Source organism: Astatotilapia calliptera, chromosome 1 (assembly GCF_964374335.1).
Source record: "Astatotilapia calliptera chromosome 1, fAstCal68.1, whole genome shotgun sequence".
Taxonomy (NCBI): domain Eukaryota; kingdom Metazoa; phylum Chordata; class Actinopteri; order Cichliformes; family Cichlidae; genus Astatotilapia; species Astatotilapia calliptera.
The window spans coordinates 12,595,865-12,614,612 of NC_137422.1; the positions used below are offsets into that span (position 1 = coordinate 12,595,865).

General features: G+C 43.8%; 1 protein-coding gene across 12 annotated transcripts in view; it reads right to left on the bottom strand.

Moving 5' to 3' along the window:
• Positions 1–14,549, bottom strand: part of LOC113019343 (transducin-like enhancer protein 3-B) — a 28,579-nt gene extending 14,030 nt beyond the window's left edge. For 4 of the 12 annotated variants that reach the window (XM_080308460.1, XM_080308371.1, XM_026163086.2 and 1 more), the window contains exons 1-7: positions 14,075–14,549; positions 13,332–13,555; positions 12,695–12,795; positions 12,452–12,515; positions 10,508–10,552; positions 4,268–4,330; positions 3,465–3,539 (exon numbers count right to left, since the gene is read on the bottom strand). In XM_080308460.1, the coding sequence (XP_080164586.1) occupies positions 3,465–3,539; positions 4,268–4,330; positions 10,508–10,552; positions 12,452–12,515; positions 12,695–12,795; positions 13,332–13,355 (372 nt within the window). In that variant the 5' untranslated portion in view covers positions 13,356–13,555; positions 14,075–14,549. Of the gene's footprint in view, positions 1–778; positions 818–3,434; positions 3,540–4,267; positions 4,331–10,507; positions 10,553–12,451; positions 12,516–12,694; positions 12,796–13,331; positions 13,556–14,074 lie in introns of all 12 variants that reach the window. The other 8 variants (XM_080308198.1, XM_026163048.2, XM_080308166.1 and 5 more) reach the window with 3 other exon arrangements.
• Positions 14,550–18,748: the final 4,199 nt, after the last annotated feature.

The window sequence follows — 18,748 nt, forward strand, 5'->3', positions numbered from 1 at the left end:
ATGAAAGAGAGTGAGCGAGGGATTGAGGCAGGGACGTCCCTATTGAGTGTGCCTAATGAGGAAAAGCGTGCAGGGATCATTATCAAGAAGCCTCATTAGCGAGCTATGGCTGAGGAGGAGGAGGAGAGACGAGGGAAGGGAGTCGTGAGGTGCAGAGAGCGAGAGAGAAGAGAGAAAAAAAAAGAGGGGGAAAAAAAATTTTCAGAAAATAAATTGCCTCCAATTCAATATTCATGGATAAAGAGCTGGCTTCCTTTCACACTTATCTTTTTTCATTATGTGTAAATGCCGCAGCAGCTCAGGCAACTTCCACAGGAAACAGGCAATTAAAGTTAACTAGGCGAAGCTGGCTCCCTGCAGAACAGTACTGTCAGGTGGAACAAGCATCAACAGCACCAGCACAAACCAGCTGGCACCCTGGCTTAATAAGTCTGGCAATGATCGCCACATTACCCACTTATTCTGTGCTTTACAACAGTTTCGAGCTCATCGTATCTTCTTCGGTCGTCACAACAAAGACTAAGATTTGGATTACAACCTATGTTTGAAGCAGAATACAGCAGTGGAAGAACGGGGGTAACATTTCTGAGGTTAGTCGTCAAATAAAGAGATAACGTTCTGTCAAATGCACAACACCAGAGTCGGGCAGAGTAGAGGCCAAAAATAACCTGACACGCCCCAAGCTGTCCTTTGTCTCCAAAAGGCATCATTCCCCTTCACAAAAAAACAGACATTTCATTGCAAGCTAATCATTCAAAACCCTCCTCTCAACACTGACCGTGAAGGCTGGGTAGACGCCACGAGGCGGGTGCAGGTGCTGGGTCAGAGGAGAGAGCAGAGATTCAGAGGTAGGGCTGCACCTGATGGCTATTTTTAATACAATCATTTATTTTTCCTCATTAAATCGACAAAAAGCCCCAAGTGATGAATTCAAATCGGATGAAGACATCACCGGCTTTTGTGAGATGTTAAGTCAAAGCATGTGTAAATTTGGACACTGTAGTCACACTATGTAAATGTAGACACTCTTACTCTGTAATAAAAGACATACGCATAGCCAAATAAAACATGCAAAGGAGAGGAGATCGCTGTTACTGGAGTGACAACAGCAAAACTTGACGCTGTGAAGGTTTATGTCGTGTTCTGCGGATTAGCATTTACATGATACGTGATAAGGAGCACACCGGCTGTAACTGACTTGTTAACCATTATCCCAACTACAATCTCGCCCTGTGTCAAATTCATGGAAATGAGGGTAGGAACATGGAAATGAGTCTGCACCTCTGACACTTGTCAAATCAGACTCAATCATACGCTGCTTCTGGCCAAAAACTCATGCAAAATAGGGGAGAGACCAGTAGAGACCAGCCTTATGATGCTGTAAAAATTATGCTAATCTAATTATTTTTAGCCCTTTTATTTAGGAACGACTTTTAATAAACTACACTACCAAACCAGCTAGAAAATTGACCGATCAGCTTTCCTACGGCATAACACATTTGTTTTTATGAGTGAGGCCCACATTGAAAGAAAAACTGTTTTTGGCCTCAGTCACTAACAGCTATTAAGAGAGGGTGGGGTGGTTCTGTTACGTACTCCATACAGTATGTGTGTATGGATTCTTTACAGTCAGGTTGTCTTTACATGACAACCTGACAGTACAGCAGGTGGTGCCTGCAGGGCAAATCTCTAACTTATGCATGTCTCAAATGCACTTTCTGATCCAACTGAGGTGAACACTCCCTGAGTTTGATGCTCCGAGTGTTTCTGAGGCTCTAATGTTGAGACGCTAGAGCATCACTGCCTCACCCACCCTGTGGGGGCATGGAGATTGATCACCTGCCATCTTTTCAACCCTATAATTAAGCCTGTTTTCCTGAGTGTATTATTGTGTGTGTGTGTGTGTGTGTGTGTTTCAGGCTAGCCCTGCCTATCTTTAATGAAGGCAGGGTCAACTCCTGTTGTGGAAAGGACTTCGTTGGGAAAACCCCCCCAAAAAAAACATAGAAGCGCCAATAGTGGATAATTACCCGCGGCTCCTGGCTCATTAAACTAAACCGAATTTTAAAATCCGCTGCTCAGTCGACAGCCTCCGATCACCATGTAACCTGACTATCAAAACCAAATACGCATGTATGTTTTTAAGAAAAGCAAATGCAAGATCCGGGCAGTGCACAGGCTATATTTCAGAGTGGATTTTTTGGGGAAAGAGTTTCCCTGTACTGTCTGCTAGATTTAAACATCTGGGATTTTTATTTGATTTTTTTAAAGAAATAAGCTCCAACTGTTAAGTTAACCAATGTGATTTATTCGCCTACTGTTCATATTAACAGCTTTACAAATAAACAATTTAGTTCTGCTTACTTTTTTAAAGAATTAAAAGCAAAACATTGTTGCAGCTTGTCCCAATCATTTGCTCCATTAAATATTGGATTGTAACAAATAACGCCTGAAATGAAAACTTTATTTATTGTCATCATAATTCAAACAAACAAACAAACTTGTTGCACTTTTTACCCATAGCAACAACATAAATAGCTAAATTAAGCTTGTTAAATGACATGACTTAATTATAGAAGCCGTGGCAACCATCAGGGAACAATGTAATAAACAGTAGGGAGGAAAAAAAGATGTTCCTGTTCTCCCTATTCTTCCACAACTGCCGAAATCTTTTATCCACTACACCTTTCAAATGCTTAGTACCTGCTAAGTTCATGCTGCTGTAATCTCTGTTGTAATCACAATGGCTTGTCCTGACCTGACCACTCTTAATTCCTCGAGCTATTGGGTCAGAGGTAGGGGTAAGCCTGTTGGCTGGGTCCTTTTATCTAATTAAAGTGCAGCCAAAGTGAAATCTGAGAAACACCATGATCTGATCTCCCAGTCTGGACTGTGTTACTATATATCAGATGTTCTTTGACTCTGGCTGAGAGGAGGAAAATCAGAGCGGAGCTGCAACCTGGGTGCTGACGGGTCATGGTTAACCAACAATCAGAAATTACAGCAAAAAAAACAAAAACGCCATACTGACAGCACATTGCAAACATTGTCAACTCAAATAAAAACATAATAAACCACTTGAGACCAGGGCAAGTCTGTACAAGTGAAGAGGACATGATGTTACTAGTTTGCATTCAGTCTATAAACTCAAATGCCACAGACGGGTGAAAGAAAATTGCTGCAGATTAATATGCTAAGCTACTTTTATCCCCTTTTCACCCCCATTTCCCCTGTGAATCTATTGCCCTTTTCCCCGGTTATTCTTGACATGCGACACTTCGGCCAAAGCTTAGAAAGGTCAAATACACCCGTGAGCAAAATGTAGCACGCTTCAATAATCTACATATCTCTATCTGAATGCTGGTCCTCCTTCACGTATGCAGTTTTGCCTCTGGTCTCGGGTCAAATGAAGGAAGAAGAGGGGATATACACACAGTCAGAGGCAGATTGGGAAGTCCACGTACCCCGATGATAGCATTCAGCTCAGTCATTGTCACCTGCTTGGCCCGTTCAACAGCCTGAGCCACCTGCTGTTGATGCTGCAGGACACATAAACAAAGATTAGATCACTGATGGAGAAGAATAGTTCCCGCCTGATGGTTCATCTAGACAAGTAGACACTTAAGCTTGGGGGGGGCCTCCATAATGCACGATAGTCATTTAATGGCACTTATCGTCAATAAAACAACACATCAATGTACTACATAGCACTCAACATAATAGGAGAATCTTCTACTAGGTAAAACAAGACATAAAAAAAATACTCTGTATTGTATGTGTTATATGTATTATAGAAATGCAGGTCAGAGTGAATCAAAGGAACACTGAAACTGAAATCTATTGTCTGGAGGTTTGCCGCTTGAGGCGTTTGAAGGTTTGCTTTCATTTCATTTCCTTGCGCATTAATTCTCATCTCAGTTTTCCAGGAAAGCCAGTTCCTTCAGAAGAACTGATTTATGTGTTTATGTTTGACTATTTGCTCAATGTTGACAGGATGAGCTCGAAAAGGGGCGATATTTTTAGAAGTGGTCAGTAGTTGTTTGACGTTTGAGTCAAATACATTATTTAGTGGGCTAAAACTGTCAATTTAAAAAAAGAAGGGGGGGGAAAAAAAGGGTTTCCTCATTGTTATGTGCAGTGAATCATCTGTTGTTCCCCAGAGATTATCTGCACAATAGTCATCGTCACAACTACAGTAACAGCAGAATGTGAAACAAATGAGTCTCAGTCTCATCCCTGAAATGCTGCTGGCTGGGTTGACACTCACCTCTTGTGACAAGAATGGCATGATCTGAGCCAGAATTGCATTGAGGCGCTTGGCAATCTCAGTCTGTAGGAGAAGAGACAGAAATGATTAGAATGACATCCTTCCAGCATACTGCATGCCTCAGACAACAGAATAGCCAATAATAGCACTAAATGTTGCAGTGTCCATCTGGACACACCATGTATTTCTTAACTAAACTGGGACCGCCTTAGAACAAATTTGCTTCCCCCTTTCTCCTGCCTCCATTAAGCTCAGGCCTTATTTCATTAAGGCCTGAAATATGCTAATACCATCTGGCTGGAGAAACCCTAATGAGGTCCATACTTCATAATTACGGCCCATACAGAGGGGGGTAGGGCGTGCTGAAGCAGACAGGTTAACTCTGGCCCTATCTATCAGAGGCATCTTTGGTATCGACCACAGAATATTAGCTGGCAGAGTAAGCTGATACTGGAGGGCTCACCATACATGGAGCACTTTACAGTGCTGCATTTGGTCAAATGGATATGCTGTGCTGCCCGCCTACCGCACTTGAAGGTCCCTAGACATTTTGCCCAAGCCCATTTCCTTTTTTTTTTTGAATCTGCACTTTCCATAGAAAGAGATGAGGAAGATGCATAGGAGAGGAACACAAAAGTAGAAAGCAGAATAAAAGAGAAGTGGTGGGGTATGTGTGGGGGTGATGAATGGTGAAGTGAAACCCTCTGATGTGACACTAAGGTAATGTGGTTTGACTGGACCGGGGGAGGTGAACTAATTGATTCTGAGAGATTAGGGGTGGAGGCCCAGCAGGTGTGTGTGGGCTGAAGAGGTCCTTCCCGCCGTTTTATACGATGCTGCACTTCACTCATTTTCTCCCTTAACCTTGTTTGACTGTGAAAGGGGGGGAGGGAGGAGGTGCCAGTAGCTTTCTGCACAGCCTCTGAGGAGGGGGGAGAAACGAGAAAAGAGGGAGAGAAGAGGAGGAGAGAGACCTTTGCTGGCCTGTCAGGAATTATCTCACAACCCCCGTCTGACCTCAGACGCACTGTGCTTTCTCCCCTCCTTCCTCCTCCAAATGCTTCTTCGCACCCCTTCACGCTAATCTCCACTACTCTCTCTGCCCTCCCTCCTTCCTCTTCCTCTCATCTCCCCCCTCTTCTGTTGCTGGGGCAACACTATCTGGCACGGCTGATCGTTATGTAAATTGGGCTGGGGCTCTGACCAGAACAGCCTGTAAAATCATATTAGGCGCAGCACAGAGGCAGGTCATTAAATTGAATTTTCGGCCTGTCGATCTGATCAGCACGGGAAATTAATGAGGGATAACTGGGAGACTGGAAATGGGGGTGGTGATGGTGGTGGGGTTCTTCGGAGACTCATAAACCATCATCATTAGCGGAGGCTGGATACAATGACACATGGGTAGGGTGAGAGTGTTTCAGTATCACACCACTTCTCTGGAAATGGCTGCAAGGGGAGCAACATGGGGCCTGTAGAAACGGCGTTGTGCTGATACACTCGGCTATTAGAGCAACCACCATACAAACCCTCCCTCACGCAGAAAGGCATCCATTTGTTCGGTGCAAATCACCACTTCAGAGCCACCACTTTTAAGCCAAAAAAATAAATAAATAAAATTCACTGAATTCAGGTGCACCTTTGCTTTTTTTGAGTTGTTTAGTACTGTGCTAAAAAACACAGATTTCTCTCAACAATTCATTCTGAAACATGAGCTGAAGCACCAGGTGCTTTGAGAGCTGAGCTACTTAAATATTCCCAAAACCCATGGCTTCCTCTGAAATACCCCCCACCCCACCCCTCCTCGACTTTAAATATTACTTTGGAGCCAGGAAATAAAACAATGGAGCAGACTTCCTTTGCATCCATTTCTGTTGTACTTTCTGGGCCCAATTTATTGCAGTGTCACACAGGACCGTCGATTTAAGAGATCATGAGGGCAAACACGGCTCGCATGTCAACCTGTGACTGTAAACCCCTCAACCGAATCGCTGATGCCGCCAGCTACATCTCATCCTTCCGTGTCGTATTTAGTCACTCAGCTCTGTTCAGACAGAGTTCATGCGTTAAGGAGAGCAAAACAGGCAGATGGCATATCTGCACGTCTTTTTGACAGCCAGCCATTCTGAAGGGTTAAAATAAAAAAACAACAACAACAACAAAAAAAACAAAAAAAAAACCTGCACACATTGATAACAAATCCAATGACTTGCAGCGCTCGTAACGACTCCCACTTTACTTTGCAGGCACTATTTTCCACAGTGCTTTTAGTGGCAGAGATGGGCACTGGAAAGAGTTTACTGTCACTTAAAGCCACTGAAAACAGAAGCCTTTGAGCCGGCAGAAGCTTTTCACTGCAGCTCCACAATTACAGGTACTCAGGGTTGTCTAGTAGCACCAGAGTTTGGAGAGGCTCTCACTCTCTCTCTCTCTCTCTCCCTCCATTGCCTGCCCCCCCCCCGGTCAATGGTGCGTTGAAAGCCATTTGGCTGTTTGTCGCTCCAGGCATTAGCCCCCGAGTGGAGAGCTGAGTCTCTGACGAGGATTCAATTGGTGAGGAAAACAAGTGGCATATGATGGTGGGGGGTGGGGGGCGCAGAGATGGCTGTTTGGGAATTATCTTCTCAGCCAGAGCAGAGAAAGAAAGAGGCACTTAGAGGTATCTTGTTCATTACAAATGCATGAAGAATATTTTGCATGTGCATGTCATTCTATTTTGAGCTCACACACACACACACACACACACACACTTTTCTGCAGGGGGAGCATATGGAAACAGGTTGTTTTCCAACAGATTACATCTGATTTTGTTAACGCTCAAATCATCAAATACACAACATTTTTTTATGCTTCTTATTTCTGAATTATGTAGTTTACATGTACACACATATTCATGACAGGCCTGTCATCAGCTGGTTTTAGCGAGCGCGCACACACTCATTGTGTAATACTGTTCTTCCAGTCCTTCTAGCCTGGCTATCAAAATAAAGCAGGTCTCTCAGCCTCCGGTAACCTCGTCAAGCTCCCTTGAGACACACACAAACACACACACAGTGTGTGTGTGTTCTCATAGTCAGTTTGTTTTGGCTTTGAGAAAGATCGGCCATCATCACCTTGGCAAACAATTCCAGGAATCCTGTATAAATTATTCATTTGCATAAGCTCTCCCGTCTCCCTCCCTCTGCTCCTCCTTTCACCCTCTTCCTCCAGGAAACGGACTTCACTCTCCTTGACAAAGCACTTTCTCTGTTTCCCTCATTCATTCAACAAGTGAGGAAACGGATATGTGGAGCAAATTCACAAAATGGCTACCCAAGGTGCAACTAAGTTAAGCAGCACAGTAGAAAAATAGAGGAATTTATTCATCAGGCTTTCTAATCATGTGGCACTCACTTTGCCAAAGAGAGAACATTTGAGAGAGAGAAAAAAAAAAAAGAATAAAAAAAATCAAAATGTAGGCAAGCGTACGAGAGATAAACAGGGACCACAACAGAGAACAGAGGGAGCGAAAAAAACAAAAAAAAAAAACAAAAAAAAAAAAACACAAAGCATCCCCCACCACAAAGTCAGCAGGGCACGATGCTGAGGCAGCCTAATGAGCTGCGCTAATTAAAATCACTTATTGACAGCAAGCGAGGGTGATTACCTCCACCCTGCACTCTTTGCCATCATAAGAGACACTGTCAAAACAAATTACCCCCTGGCAGACGCACAGATCCCTTTCATAGCAACTATTCAGCTCGGCGGCAGCAGTAGGGGAAACTGTATCTGCGGGAACTTGAATTGCAGTGTTTGTGTGCAAAGACACAACTGGTGCTACCATGTAAGGGATGGGGAGTAGATATTTATGTGCGCCCCGTGTTTATACCTATTCCCCCTCTCTTTTCAATCGCGCTCTTAGTTTATCATTTCTTTGCCACACTGCAATAAATCTTCAGCACAAGCGAAGTAATATGCCTGCCTGCATCCAATAATCCAGCCTCCCTCCGGTCGCACCAATAACAGGGACAGCTGAGGGGCATCTGTTTACCACTCGCTGATGTCACCACAGACACTCGTTCACCAGGGATGGGAGATCGTGTGTGTGTGTGTGTGTGTGTGTGTGTGTGTGTGTGTGTGTGTGTGTGTGTGTGTGTGTGTGTGTGTGTGTGTGTGTGTGTGTGTGTGAGAGAGAGAGAGTGTGTGTGTTGGGGGGGGGGGGGGGGGGCATGCATTATTCAGAGATCTCAGTCGTCTCCACCGGGCTTATTGATAAACAAAGGAGATGCAGAGGAGAGGACAAGTCGATTAACCCATTTACCCTGAAGGCCCTCACTTCTTTCCTGTCTCCACCCCTTACCCCACCACCACACCCCTTTTTTTACCCACTTGTTTTGTCCACCGCCACCATCATCTAACCACAACAACCAGCTCCACCCCCACCCTGCATCACTACAATCTCCTTGTTGCTTTACAGAGAAACGCTCAGCAACGTGAAGGAAGGGGGGTGGGCAGCTCCACAATAAACTGTAAACACACCTAGTAAGCGCGCATGCACACACAGAGACACACACACACCACGTGCCTACAGAAAATGTCTACGCTTGATGAATTGCGCAGTGTGCTGCTGTTCCAACTGGGCTACCCTCCCACTGATGCCATTAACCTTCTGGATCTGAGGGCCATGAAGCCTCCACCCCACCCCTCTCCATCTCTCTCTCTCCCCCTCTGACAGACTCCCACTCTCATACATCATATCACACAGCTAATGACACAGGACCATCATTCACATCACATCGTTGGGGCGGCGGGGGCAGAAAAGGGAGGAGGGCGCAATGAAAAGACATAAGGGCGCCAAGAGGAGGTGGAGAAGGAGAATTAGGGAGGCAAAAGCGACTGAAGGAAACAGAAAGCAAGTGTGAATCAGAGCAAATGGAAATGTAAGTGCAGGAAGATAAAAAGGGGGCAGTCTGGAGATTATGTTCATCTTTTGTTCTTCTCCTTTTAAAGTAAACAGAATAAAAACATTATGCTGATGTGATTTCACACAGCTGACTACAGCCTCGGGTCACATCGTTAGCTAAACGGAGCAATTTTGCTGTGCTGTCTTCAGGTGCAATCTGACTTTTACAGAGGGTTGATTCTTTATTTGGGCCTCTGGTGACTACAGTATGTGTGTGATTACAATATCTTACTCCAACTATTCCAAAAATTCTCTGGCATACAGTCCAGATCAACCTGTGCGTGCATCAAAACTCATCAGGTGAGATTTCTCAGAACAAGTACAGACATCTTACAGGTAGAAGCCACAACTTACAGCTATTTTTATTCTCTGGATTCATGTTAAAAAAACAAAAAAAAAACAAAAACAAACCTAGAGCCCAAACGAACATTCTGAGGGAATAAATTGTGTCCAATAGCCAGTCCAAAACACCCCAACCCCACTGAAAACATTATTCATGTTAATTCTCTAGATTTGCAACTCTATAGTATTATAGATTTAAAAAACAAAAAAAAACCAAAAAAAAAAAAACACACACACACACACACACACACACACACACAGGCCATCAAAGCACTGCTGGAGTTACTCAACTTTTTGTTTCTTGCTAGAGGACTGTTCAGTAAGTCAATTCACTATTGACTACTTCACTACTATCCCATTATCGGGACGGTTTCCACAAAACAAAACAGAAAAGCAAAAAAAAAAAAAAAAAAAGAAACCACCAACCTGCTTCAAACAGTCTGGACATGACAGACCAAAGATCAACTGGAAGTACACCAACAAATGTGGCCAGCGCTTCTAAACCTAACTCAACGGTAACGTGACATGGAGTGAACTGTGGACATTTTTGATACAGCATGATGCGCAGTACTGGGTGGCAGCTGAACTAATGAGCTTTTAGCTCAAATGGCACTTGGGAGGCTTGGAGAATAAAGCAGGCAACGTATGTGCTCACTCACACACTCAGAAAGGCAAACCGCACACACGCACCATCTTCTCAGAATTTGCGCCAAATACTTCACTTTAATCTTATCAAACCATCCACATCAGGCAGCGTGCCCTTCGTGTTGTTTAGCCTGTCAGCGTTTTCACTACAGGAAGCCAGTATGTGTACGCTCCCAGAAGCATTTAGGGATGAGGGTAGAAACTAAGATCAGGTATGCATGTGTATGTGTTTATATTCTTAATCACTAGGAAGGGATGGGGGAGGGGGGTGTTTTGGCTGTACACAAAGCATCTCTGATATGGCTACATACCTGTTTGTGCATCTCAATGTTAAGCCCGTAGGACATCTCATAGTACTGTAAAAGAACAGAGAGAGAGCAGAAAAAGACATTATAAACTTAAATGAATTCATATGTTGAATTAATTAGAGACAGATGTTTATACATAATGACACCATTCTTAATTGAGCAAAACGCAAGACAGTCCAAACTGCTCTAGACTTTTCTCTGAACGCACAGAGAACTCGTGCAACAAGACAAACAGTGGTTAACTGGTGTGACATCTTATCGGTCCCCTCAAGCACCCAAACAAGAATAAAAGAAAGTCAATCACATGTAGAATAACAACTGAAGCGCGGGCGAACTGACATTAGCCGACGAGGCTGACATCTCAACGTGCATTTTTCAGCCGCGGCAGACGCTCGCCTGGCTGCAGCGCCTGTTTACTTCTACTTGGCACGGCCTCGTCTTTGAGCGCAAACCCCGTCCAGACAGCAAGGAGAAAGCCAATACTATTATTGAAAACAACATTATCTGCTGCTGATTGCCAAAAAAGCTTGCAAGCCCACCAACAGATACAAACTAAAGCCTAGTAGTTTGTCTGCCTTGTTTATCAAACACACAGCAAACAGCTTCCATTTATTGTAGCTACTCCCACCACCTTCTGGTTCCTCACAGGGAAAATAATATTTAACAAACGTACTGCTGCGTTTGGTTAAAGTCATTCCTTTCATGTACAAACAAGATAAGCACGCACATACACAAGTGTGAGGTCTAAGTTACACAACTTGTCAGATAAAGATTGTTCTTTTTTTTCTCTTTTTTCTTGCCATGCACACAATGAAGCCTTTCCTGTATTAGCAAGAAGCTTTGAGCTGGCTTGTCTTTACAGAGGCACAGATTTCTTTGTCTCCCATTTGATCATCAGAGAGCTCTGAATTGACTATAATAAGATTTAACTGCACTCTTGGAACTGTTTTACATTTAACCCTTTGCAGCACTTTGATAAGCATCAAGTATTATCTCACTTCTCAAGTGTGGTTTCCATTAAAAGGTGAAAGCTCTGACACATGCAGTGCACAAAGCAAGCAAAATGACATGCAGCAAGTACGCAGGGTCAGATTTTTAACTTCCTGCTCTCTGACTTCGAACGTGATTTAAGCTGCGACTAAAAGCTACTCATCTAGTAAATGCCCCTGGGTGTTTTTGGCGATGTGAAACCCTTACAGACACATTTTGAACTTGCATGCTTTTGAGTTTATAATCAGAAACAATACAGAAACATGAGAACATTTCTCATCTGACAAACTGTGATCAGCACATCTTTAACATTTGGGGGGGGGGGGGACCTAAATCCATTTCTTACTTTGATTATCAAATGTAAGTTTTTTCCATTTTCCATCCATTTTTTTTTACTAATAGAGAGATAGATTTTACTGATATTTCAATAACAAGTAATTATCCAACAAGTAGTTCATTATCGTTGCAGCTGGAAGGAAAAACACACAAAGTCTCCCAATATGTGAGAGATCTCTGGGTGTGACCACATGGCTCACTCTGGGAGAGTTAAGATTTAAAACTTTCACACACACACACAGGAAGCTGTCTGATTCTCTCACACACACACACACACACACACACACACACACACACAGTCATTAACCCCCAGTGGGCCATGCTGGGTGTGTTAGGGAGGGGTGGTGGAGGGTCATAAAGAGGACCCCAGAGCCACTGAGAGGAGGGGTAGGGGGGGTGGTCACACCCCACAATCAATAGTTGGACGTTTGACCTCGGCTAGAGTTTCACACCCCCTCCCTTCTTATCCCATGAAAACTCAGACGTGAGTCAACAGTCTTAACACAGGCTCTACAAAAACAACCAGGTTCTTTTCAGCACCTGTGACTGTTCACCACCTGAGGCGAAAGGGAGGAAACGCCATTCAAATCCTGTTCTCGGCTTAATAGCTGTAGTACTCACCATGACGTAGTGACGCTGCATCTCCGTCTTTTCGTTGGCCAGTTTGTCGTATTCTACTTTAAGGCTGGGTGGAGAAGAAAAAGCATTGCGTTTGTAAAAAGGATCGGTACACCGCTGCAAAACGTTTGGTTTTTGTGCGCCACGTTATGATTGCACAAAGCTACAGTAAGGGAACAAAACATCAACGGCTTCTGCTTCATGTTTCCAGGAAGCCGTTGGTTTTTACAGTAGTCTAGTCATTACCTGTGGTACTGGGCCTGCAGGAACTGAAATTCATCTTTGATCCTATCGCAGGACTCTGCTACTGTGAACTTGAAGCCAGGCTGCCCTGGCTGGTGAGGAGCCTGAAAAGTGTGAGATTGGAGATACCACAGGTGTAAATAACATCATCACATAGCTGAGCTCTCTCTCTTGGCACCTCCTCCTCTCCTTTATTTTATTCTTTTTTTTGATAACACCCCTCAGTCCTTTTTTAATGGTTTGTCTTCTCATTTCCCTTGAGTCTTGGACTGGCAGAGGGAGCTGCTTTCACTCAACTTGTGCAGTGACAGAGATGTGACTTTATCCGTTTGCCATGTAGAGTCTCTAAATCACACAGTGCTGTTTTTTTTTACTGCACAATTAACTTTCAGGACTGTAAAAAGAAAAAAAAAACTGATGATCTACTTTACGAGTTCAACACAATCTCAGATCTTGTTTCCAATAAACACCACCTCTCCGTGCCTCTCCTTGCCACAGTGAAGCCCTCAGCAGCACTGATGCAGACCATAAATAGTAAGGTGTGGATCAGCAGCTTCACTCTGACGAGCTAATTAGGCCATTTTGAAGGGCAGCGCTTCTGCATCAATTTACAAGCAGCGACTAAAGACGGGGGACTTACCGGATGCCGGCCTTGTGGATACATGTCTAGTCTTTTTTTCCACACGGGAGTCTGTGTGTTGTTTTTCTCGTGCTTTCTTTCCGTAATCCCAGTGAAGGTGCGGTAAATCCCCGCCACCCCCTCCCCGATATGCGCAGGATGGCGGCGGACAAAGCCTCGTTCTCGGCTGCGAGGCGCACACTCAGAGCCAGCCCAGCGGATGGATCAGCTCCTTTCTTTTGTACCTAAACAAACAGAAAACAGCTGGATCACGTTCACAGCGCCTGAAAGCAACACGAACGTAGAGCTTTATGAACTCTCCGATACACCTTGTGCAAAATGCAGAATAAAGTAGTTTTCTTTTTTTTTTTTGCCCACTAATTCTCTGAACGTGTGTACCACAAAACAAATCTGTCGTCTAGATTTGCAAAAGAAAAGAAAGGGAAAAAGAAAACCAAGAGTGGCAGCAAAATGCGTTTGATGCCACGGATCAAATAAATCCCAAAGTTTAGACTTTTGATCACACCCGCAACGACACGATGCGCTTTTTTTTTGGCTTTTTCCTCGTAAATCTAACGAGTCGTCTTCCACTAGAGGGTAAAGAAAACACGCAACTGTTGTTTTTGGTGGTCCTGGAAGATCAGAAAACAAGGAGCTGCTGCTTTCAAAGTCGGCTGCCATAAAGCCACCGCCACCACTACTACCACCCGTCTTGTTAGCGGCTCTCTTCATGTAACCCCCCTCTTTTTTTCTTTTTTTTTTACCTTTGTCTCGACTGATTCCTCTCCTCCTCTCCTCTGCACAGGTAAGAATAATGTATATGAAAAAAATATTATCCACACGAAGCTTAATATCCGGTAATCTGTAACGTTCACCGCAGACAATTGTCCGTCGTCGTTTCTGTTTTTCATACACTTCTTTGCTCTTCTTTGCCCCCTTGAGAGTCCTTTAAAAGCCCCGGTGATTCCCGAGACTGAGAGCGCCGCTCAGTCCGCTCGGACGCTGGAAACCCCTCGACTGGGACGAGTTTTTGACCGCAGACAACTTCAAAGAAAGCCTCTGTTAGATCCAGTAGCAGCTCGAAACTCTTCCAGTAAGTCCAGGGATTATTATTTTGCGACTCAAGCGGTTCTTTTTTTTTTTCTTGTTTAAAATGTCGGCCGTTGTGAAACGCACCGCCAGCCTGCAGTTGGGTACCCAGTTCCTCTGCCGCGCGCTGTACCACACACAGACTGTGCACTGACACGAGGACCCGACTGCCGAGAGAGGGGCCTCGCGCTAACCAATTGGGTTCTCCGGAGGAGTTTAGCGCCGAAGACCAATCACAGCGCGTCAGTCCCACGTGGGGTACACAGCACTGTCGCGTCCTGATTGGGCCACGATATGTGACCTCGCATGTTCGCCATTTTGGATTTGAAGTGACATTCGGTGCGTTCAACAACTTGTTCAAAACAAAGGTAATAATTTATATGTCCGTGCACTGCAGCGGGTGCCCGAGTGTTTCACAATACTACACGGTATGTACCAACGAGCTGTACAATTTAAAACAAGTCTCGTTCTCAAATAGAGAAAATAACCCACCCCGAAAATAGAAGGGATCATTTTAATAAAAGCTTTTCGCCTTCAAAATCTGCTCACTATATGAGCAATTATAACTGAAGCTGGCGTGACCCTGAAAAAGAAGGTTATAGTTTGAAGCTTGACTATTTCACTGCGCTCTCGGTTGAAAAAGAGAGCTAGAGATGCCAAGAAAAAGAAATACGTCCTATTTCTGTGCCAAGAATAATACGCGCTCATAGAATTTCATTCAAGACTCGAAGTGCGCAGATGTGAATACCCCTTCATCTACAGCAGAGTGTCCTTTGAGTGACTTGAATTGATCGACCTATTTCTAACGAGACCTCAAGCATCTACAAGCTTTCCTATCAGCAGCACTAGGTAGGCTACAACACGTCTGCGCCTCAGCCTATCACGTGTTTCTCACTATGCCCTGCCCCACGTGGGTTCCCTCTTTCCCTCCACCCCCTCTCCCCCCACTTCACCGCCTTTCATCCAATGATCTCGCAGCTGTCTTCCTGCGCGGCTCACCATTGGCTAGGGGCTGGAAAAGCTGTCAGTCAGGAGTCCTAGTTGTCAATTAAACCCACGTTGGGTACGGCGCTGACAAATGCCTGTGCTACTCTCCCTCCTGCCTGCGAACAGTGCCTGGAATGGCTGCTTAATTAGCTTCGAATGGCTTTTCCTTTCAGCTCAAACAATCTGTCACTACCATGTGGTAAAAAGAGCCCTGCATAAAACAAAAGCAGGAGAAAAAAAAGCCAGTAGGGGCTAAATATCAGTTTGATTCCCCCCCTCCCTCTCCTCTTCAACCCCTCCATGAAAACATTTGCTGCAAAACAAAGCTTTTACCTCGCTCAAACACTGGATTCTCTCACTCATCTGCTTCTGCTCTCATTTTCTTCTAAAACTAGATTCATTTGTTTACCTGGGTGTCCATTTAGCCCCTGCATGTTTAAATTTAGGGACCAGATTTTTCTTTTTGCTTGTGGCCTGGCTTTACCTGACCCACATGACATTTATGCTTTGACTGATATATTAGCATGCTGTGAAATGTCTTCCCCACTGTTTCATTTCACCTAGATTTAGTAGTCATATATATATATATGTATGTATATGTATGTATGTATGTATGTATGTATGTATGTATGTATGTGTGTGTGTGTGTGTGTGTGTGTGTGTGTGTGTGTGTGTGTGTGTACGTGTATGTAGGCTATATATTACACTTTAAATTAATGCATCCTAGCATTAATAATGGTGATAGCATGTATGACACTTAACCACATGTCGAGAGCAAATTTAAGAGGAAACTGCTGTGACAACAAATGAGAAAGGGGGGAAAATGTGAACTGTTTCAGAATAATACTTTGCGGTGACCATAGTGAGAAATACTCTATGTTATTTGTAGCATAACTAAGTGCCAAAAGTCAAGAAGTATATCAAATTTGAACTGCAGCTAGCATGCTGAGAGCTTTAGCTGTTGCTAAGCAACAAATGTATCCCTCCTGCAGATGTGGTGACATCAGTTGGGATAATAACTCATGCACTGAGGGCATGTCAGTGAGCAACACACTGGCAGACTTTAAAGAAGGCCCTTTTTTTCCCCCCTGCACAGAACTTCTCCTAATGATGAATTATCTGTAGTCCTCGCTGTAATCATGGCACTCTGAGTGGGAACGCACTTAAACTACATGCAAACTCTTTGCACTTCTCCAAATCTGAGCTTCCTGAGGGAACTGTTAGTTCTCAGCCAGGAACAACCGCTGTCTGGCTTTGTGTTTCTGACAGACACTTTGACTCGTAACCCATTAACAGGTAACACCAATGGCCTCCCATTATTCTATTTAAAAAGAAAGAAAAAGTCACTCTTGGAAAAAACCATTTCTGTCATGTTTTCCAATCTGATTTAATAATTGTGCCAATTTCCTTGCAAGTTTTCAGGCCCTTTTATTTTGTTATGTTCCATAGAATTTGACAACCACACAAATACAGAATATCAATCAAATGTGTAAAGAAAATAAAAAAATAAAAAAATTCTGAATTGAGCTGTCATGCATCCTGTTTCTGTCAGTGGTCCTTAAGGCTGCCTCCAAAAATTCACCCGAGTCCACAGCTATCCGAGGGTCATCAATTTTCTAGCTACTCTGGTCTGAATTAGCCGACGAGCTTGTAAACTTGTAGCTTTTTCCTGTTGGTTTGGTTTCTTTTTGCACAGAGAACGCTCTAAGTGACCTCGAGGTGATCCAAAAGTCGTCACTACAAACCGCATAAGGACGTTCAGTCCTCTTACTGGATGGATGTGTCTCGGTAACAAAAAGTAAAAACAGGAAGAAGGTGCTGTGTTCTGGACTAATAGATATTCTGTCGGCTGCTCCCTTTAGGGAATCATCTGTCTCCATCTCACCCTACCCTTTTCTGTCATACCAACCCCGCTGGATGTCTTCCTTCACTACATCCACAAACCTCTTCTGTGCTCAGCTTCTTTTCCTCATGCCTGTTACCTCTATCTTCAAGATCCTTTGTCCAATATATCCACTTATTCCTCCTCTGCACATGTCCGAACCACCTCAGCCTTGCTTCTCTAACTTTCTCTCCAAACTGCTCAACCTGTGCTGTCCCTCTGATGTACTCATTTCCTGTCCATCCTGATCACTCACTCAAAACCTGAGCATCTTCAGCTCGGCCTGCTATCATCTATTTATTTATCTACACATTTGTGGTACATCCCAGAATGCAAAGCATAGCCGGTTACAGGTAGGTGTTTAGCTGAGACACCTGTACACTTGGAAATTGGGTCATATCAAGGCTGGGAAAAAAATAAGCTATAAGCTCCACAGACCTGCGAGAAAGCATTGTGTCAGTGCACAGACCTATGGGGGAACCATTTCTGCAGCGCTGAAAAGTACCAGCCTCATTAACTCCGTCCCTACAGTCAAACATGGTGGTGGCAGCATCAGACTGTGCATCATGCCTTTCAGCGACAGTCCCTAAAACAAGGGACCAATCAGGGCAGAGGGAAAGATGCATCCAGAGAAATATGAATCCATTCTGACTGAAAACCTTTTCCAGGAAGCTCAGGACCTCAGGCTTGGGTGAAGGTTTACATTTCAACAAGACAAAAACCCAAAGCACAACATCAAGAAACCTCATCTGTCAACATCTGGAGCCAACAGAGAATCATTTCTGGAAGGACCTGGAAATGGCTGCAACCTGCTTGTGCTTAAATGTACCCAACCTTTAAGGCCATTCACAAAAAGACTGCACACAAAGGTACTTCAATTAAGTAGTTGTGAGGGGTGTCCTTCATAAAAGAGATATTTCATATTAAAACATATAAAAAAAAAATGTTTTTAGCATGGTCATCATGTACTGAGTGTAGGCTGATGAGGAAAAACAAGTCTGAAACATACAATGTCTTACATTTTAAAAACTGCTGCACATAATCACAAGAAAGCTTCCTAAAGTTTTGTTGAAACAGCTTAAGTGACGTGATGGGTTCTAATCTTTAATCTGCTGGATATGATTTAATAATAAGCATTAAAAGTTCATTATTGAGTTATGGAAAAATTCTAATTATCAACTAATCTTTCTACAAAAGAACAGAAAAAAACCCACTGGAGCAATTTCCTCTCTGCCTCTCCTCTCTTTTGACCTTTGACCTTAATCACACAAACTTGCGGGCTGTACCAGTGCATTCTGCATGTTTCAGAACAAACGCATCCAGACAAGAGCAGATACACAAGTTCAGGTTTCATTTAGCCTCCAACTCTGAGTAAGCCCTTTTATTTAGTTTAAAAGCGTGCCGGCACGAGTGGCTTCACCTCACAGGCTCTGTGTGTATTTGCACTGCTTACTGCAGTTTCTAAGTACATCCTAGAAAC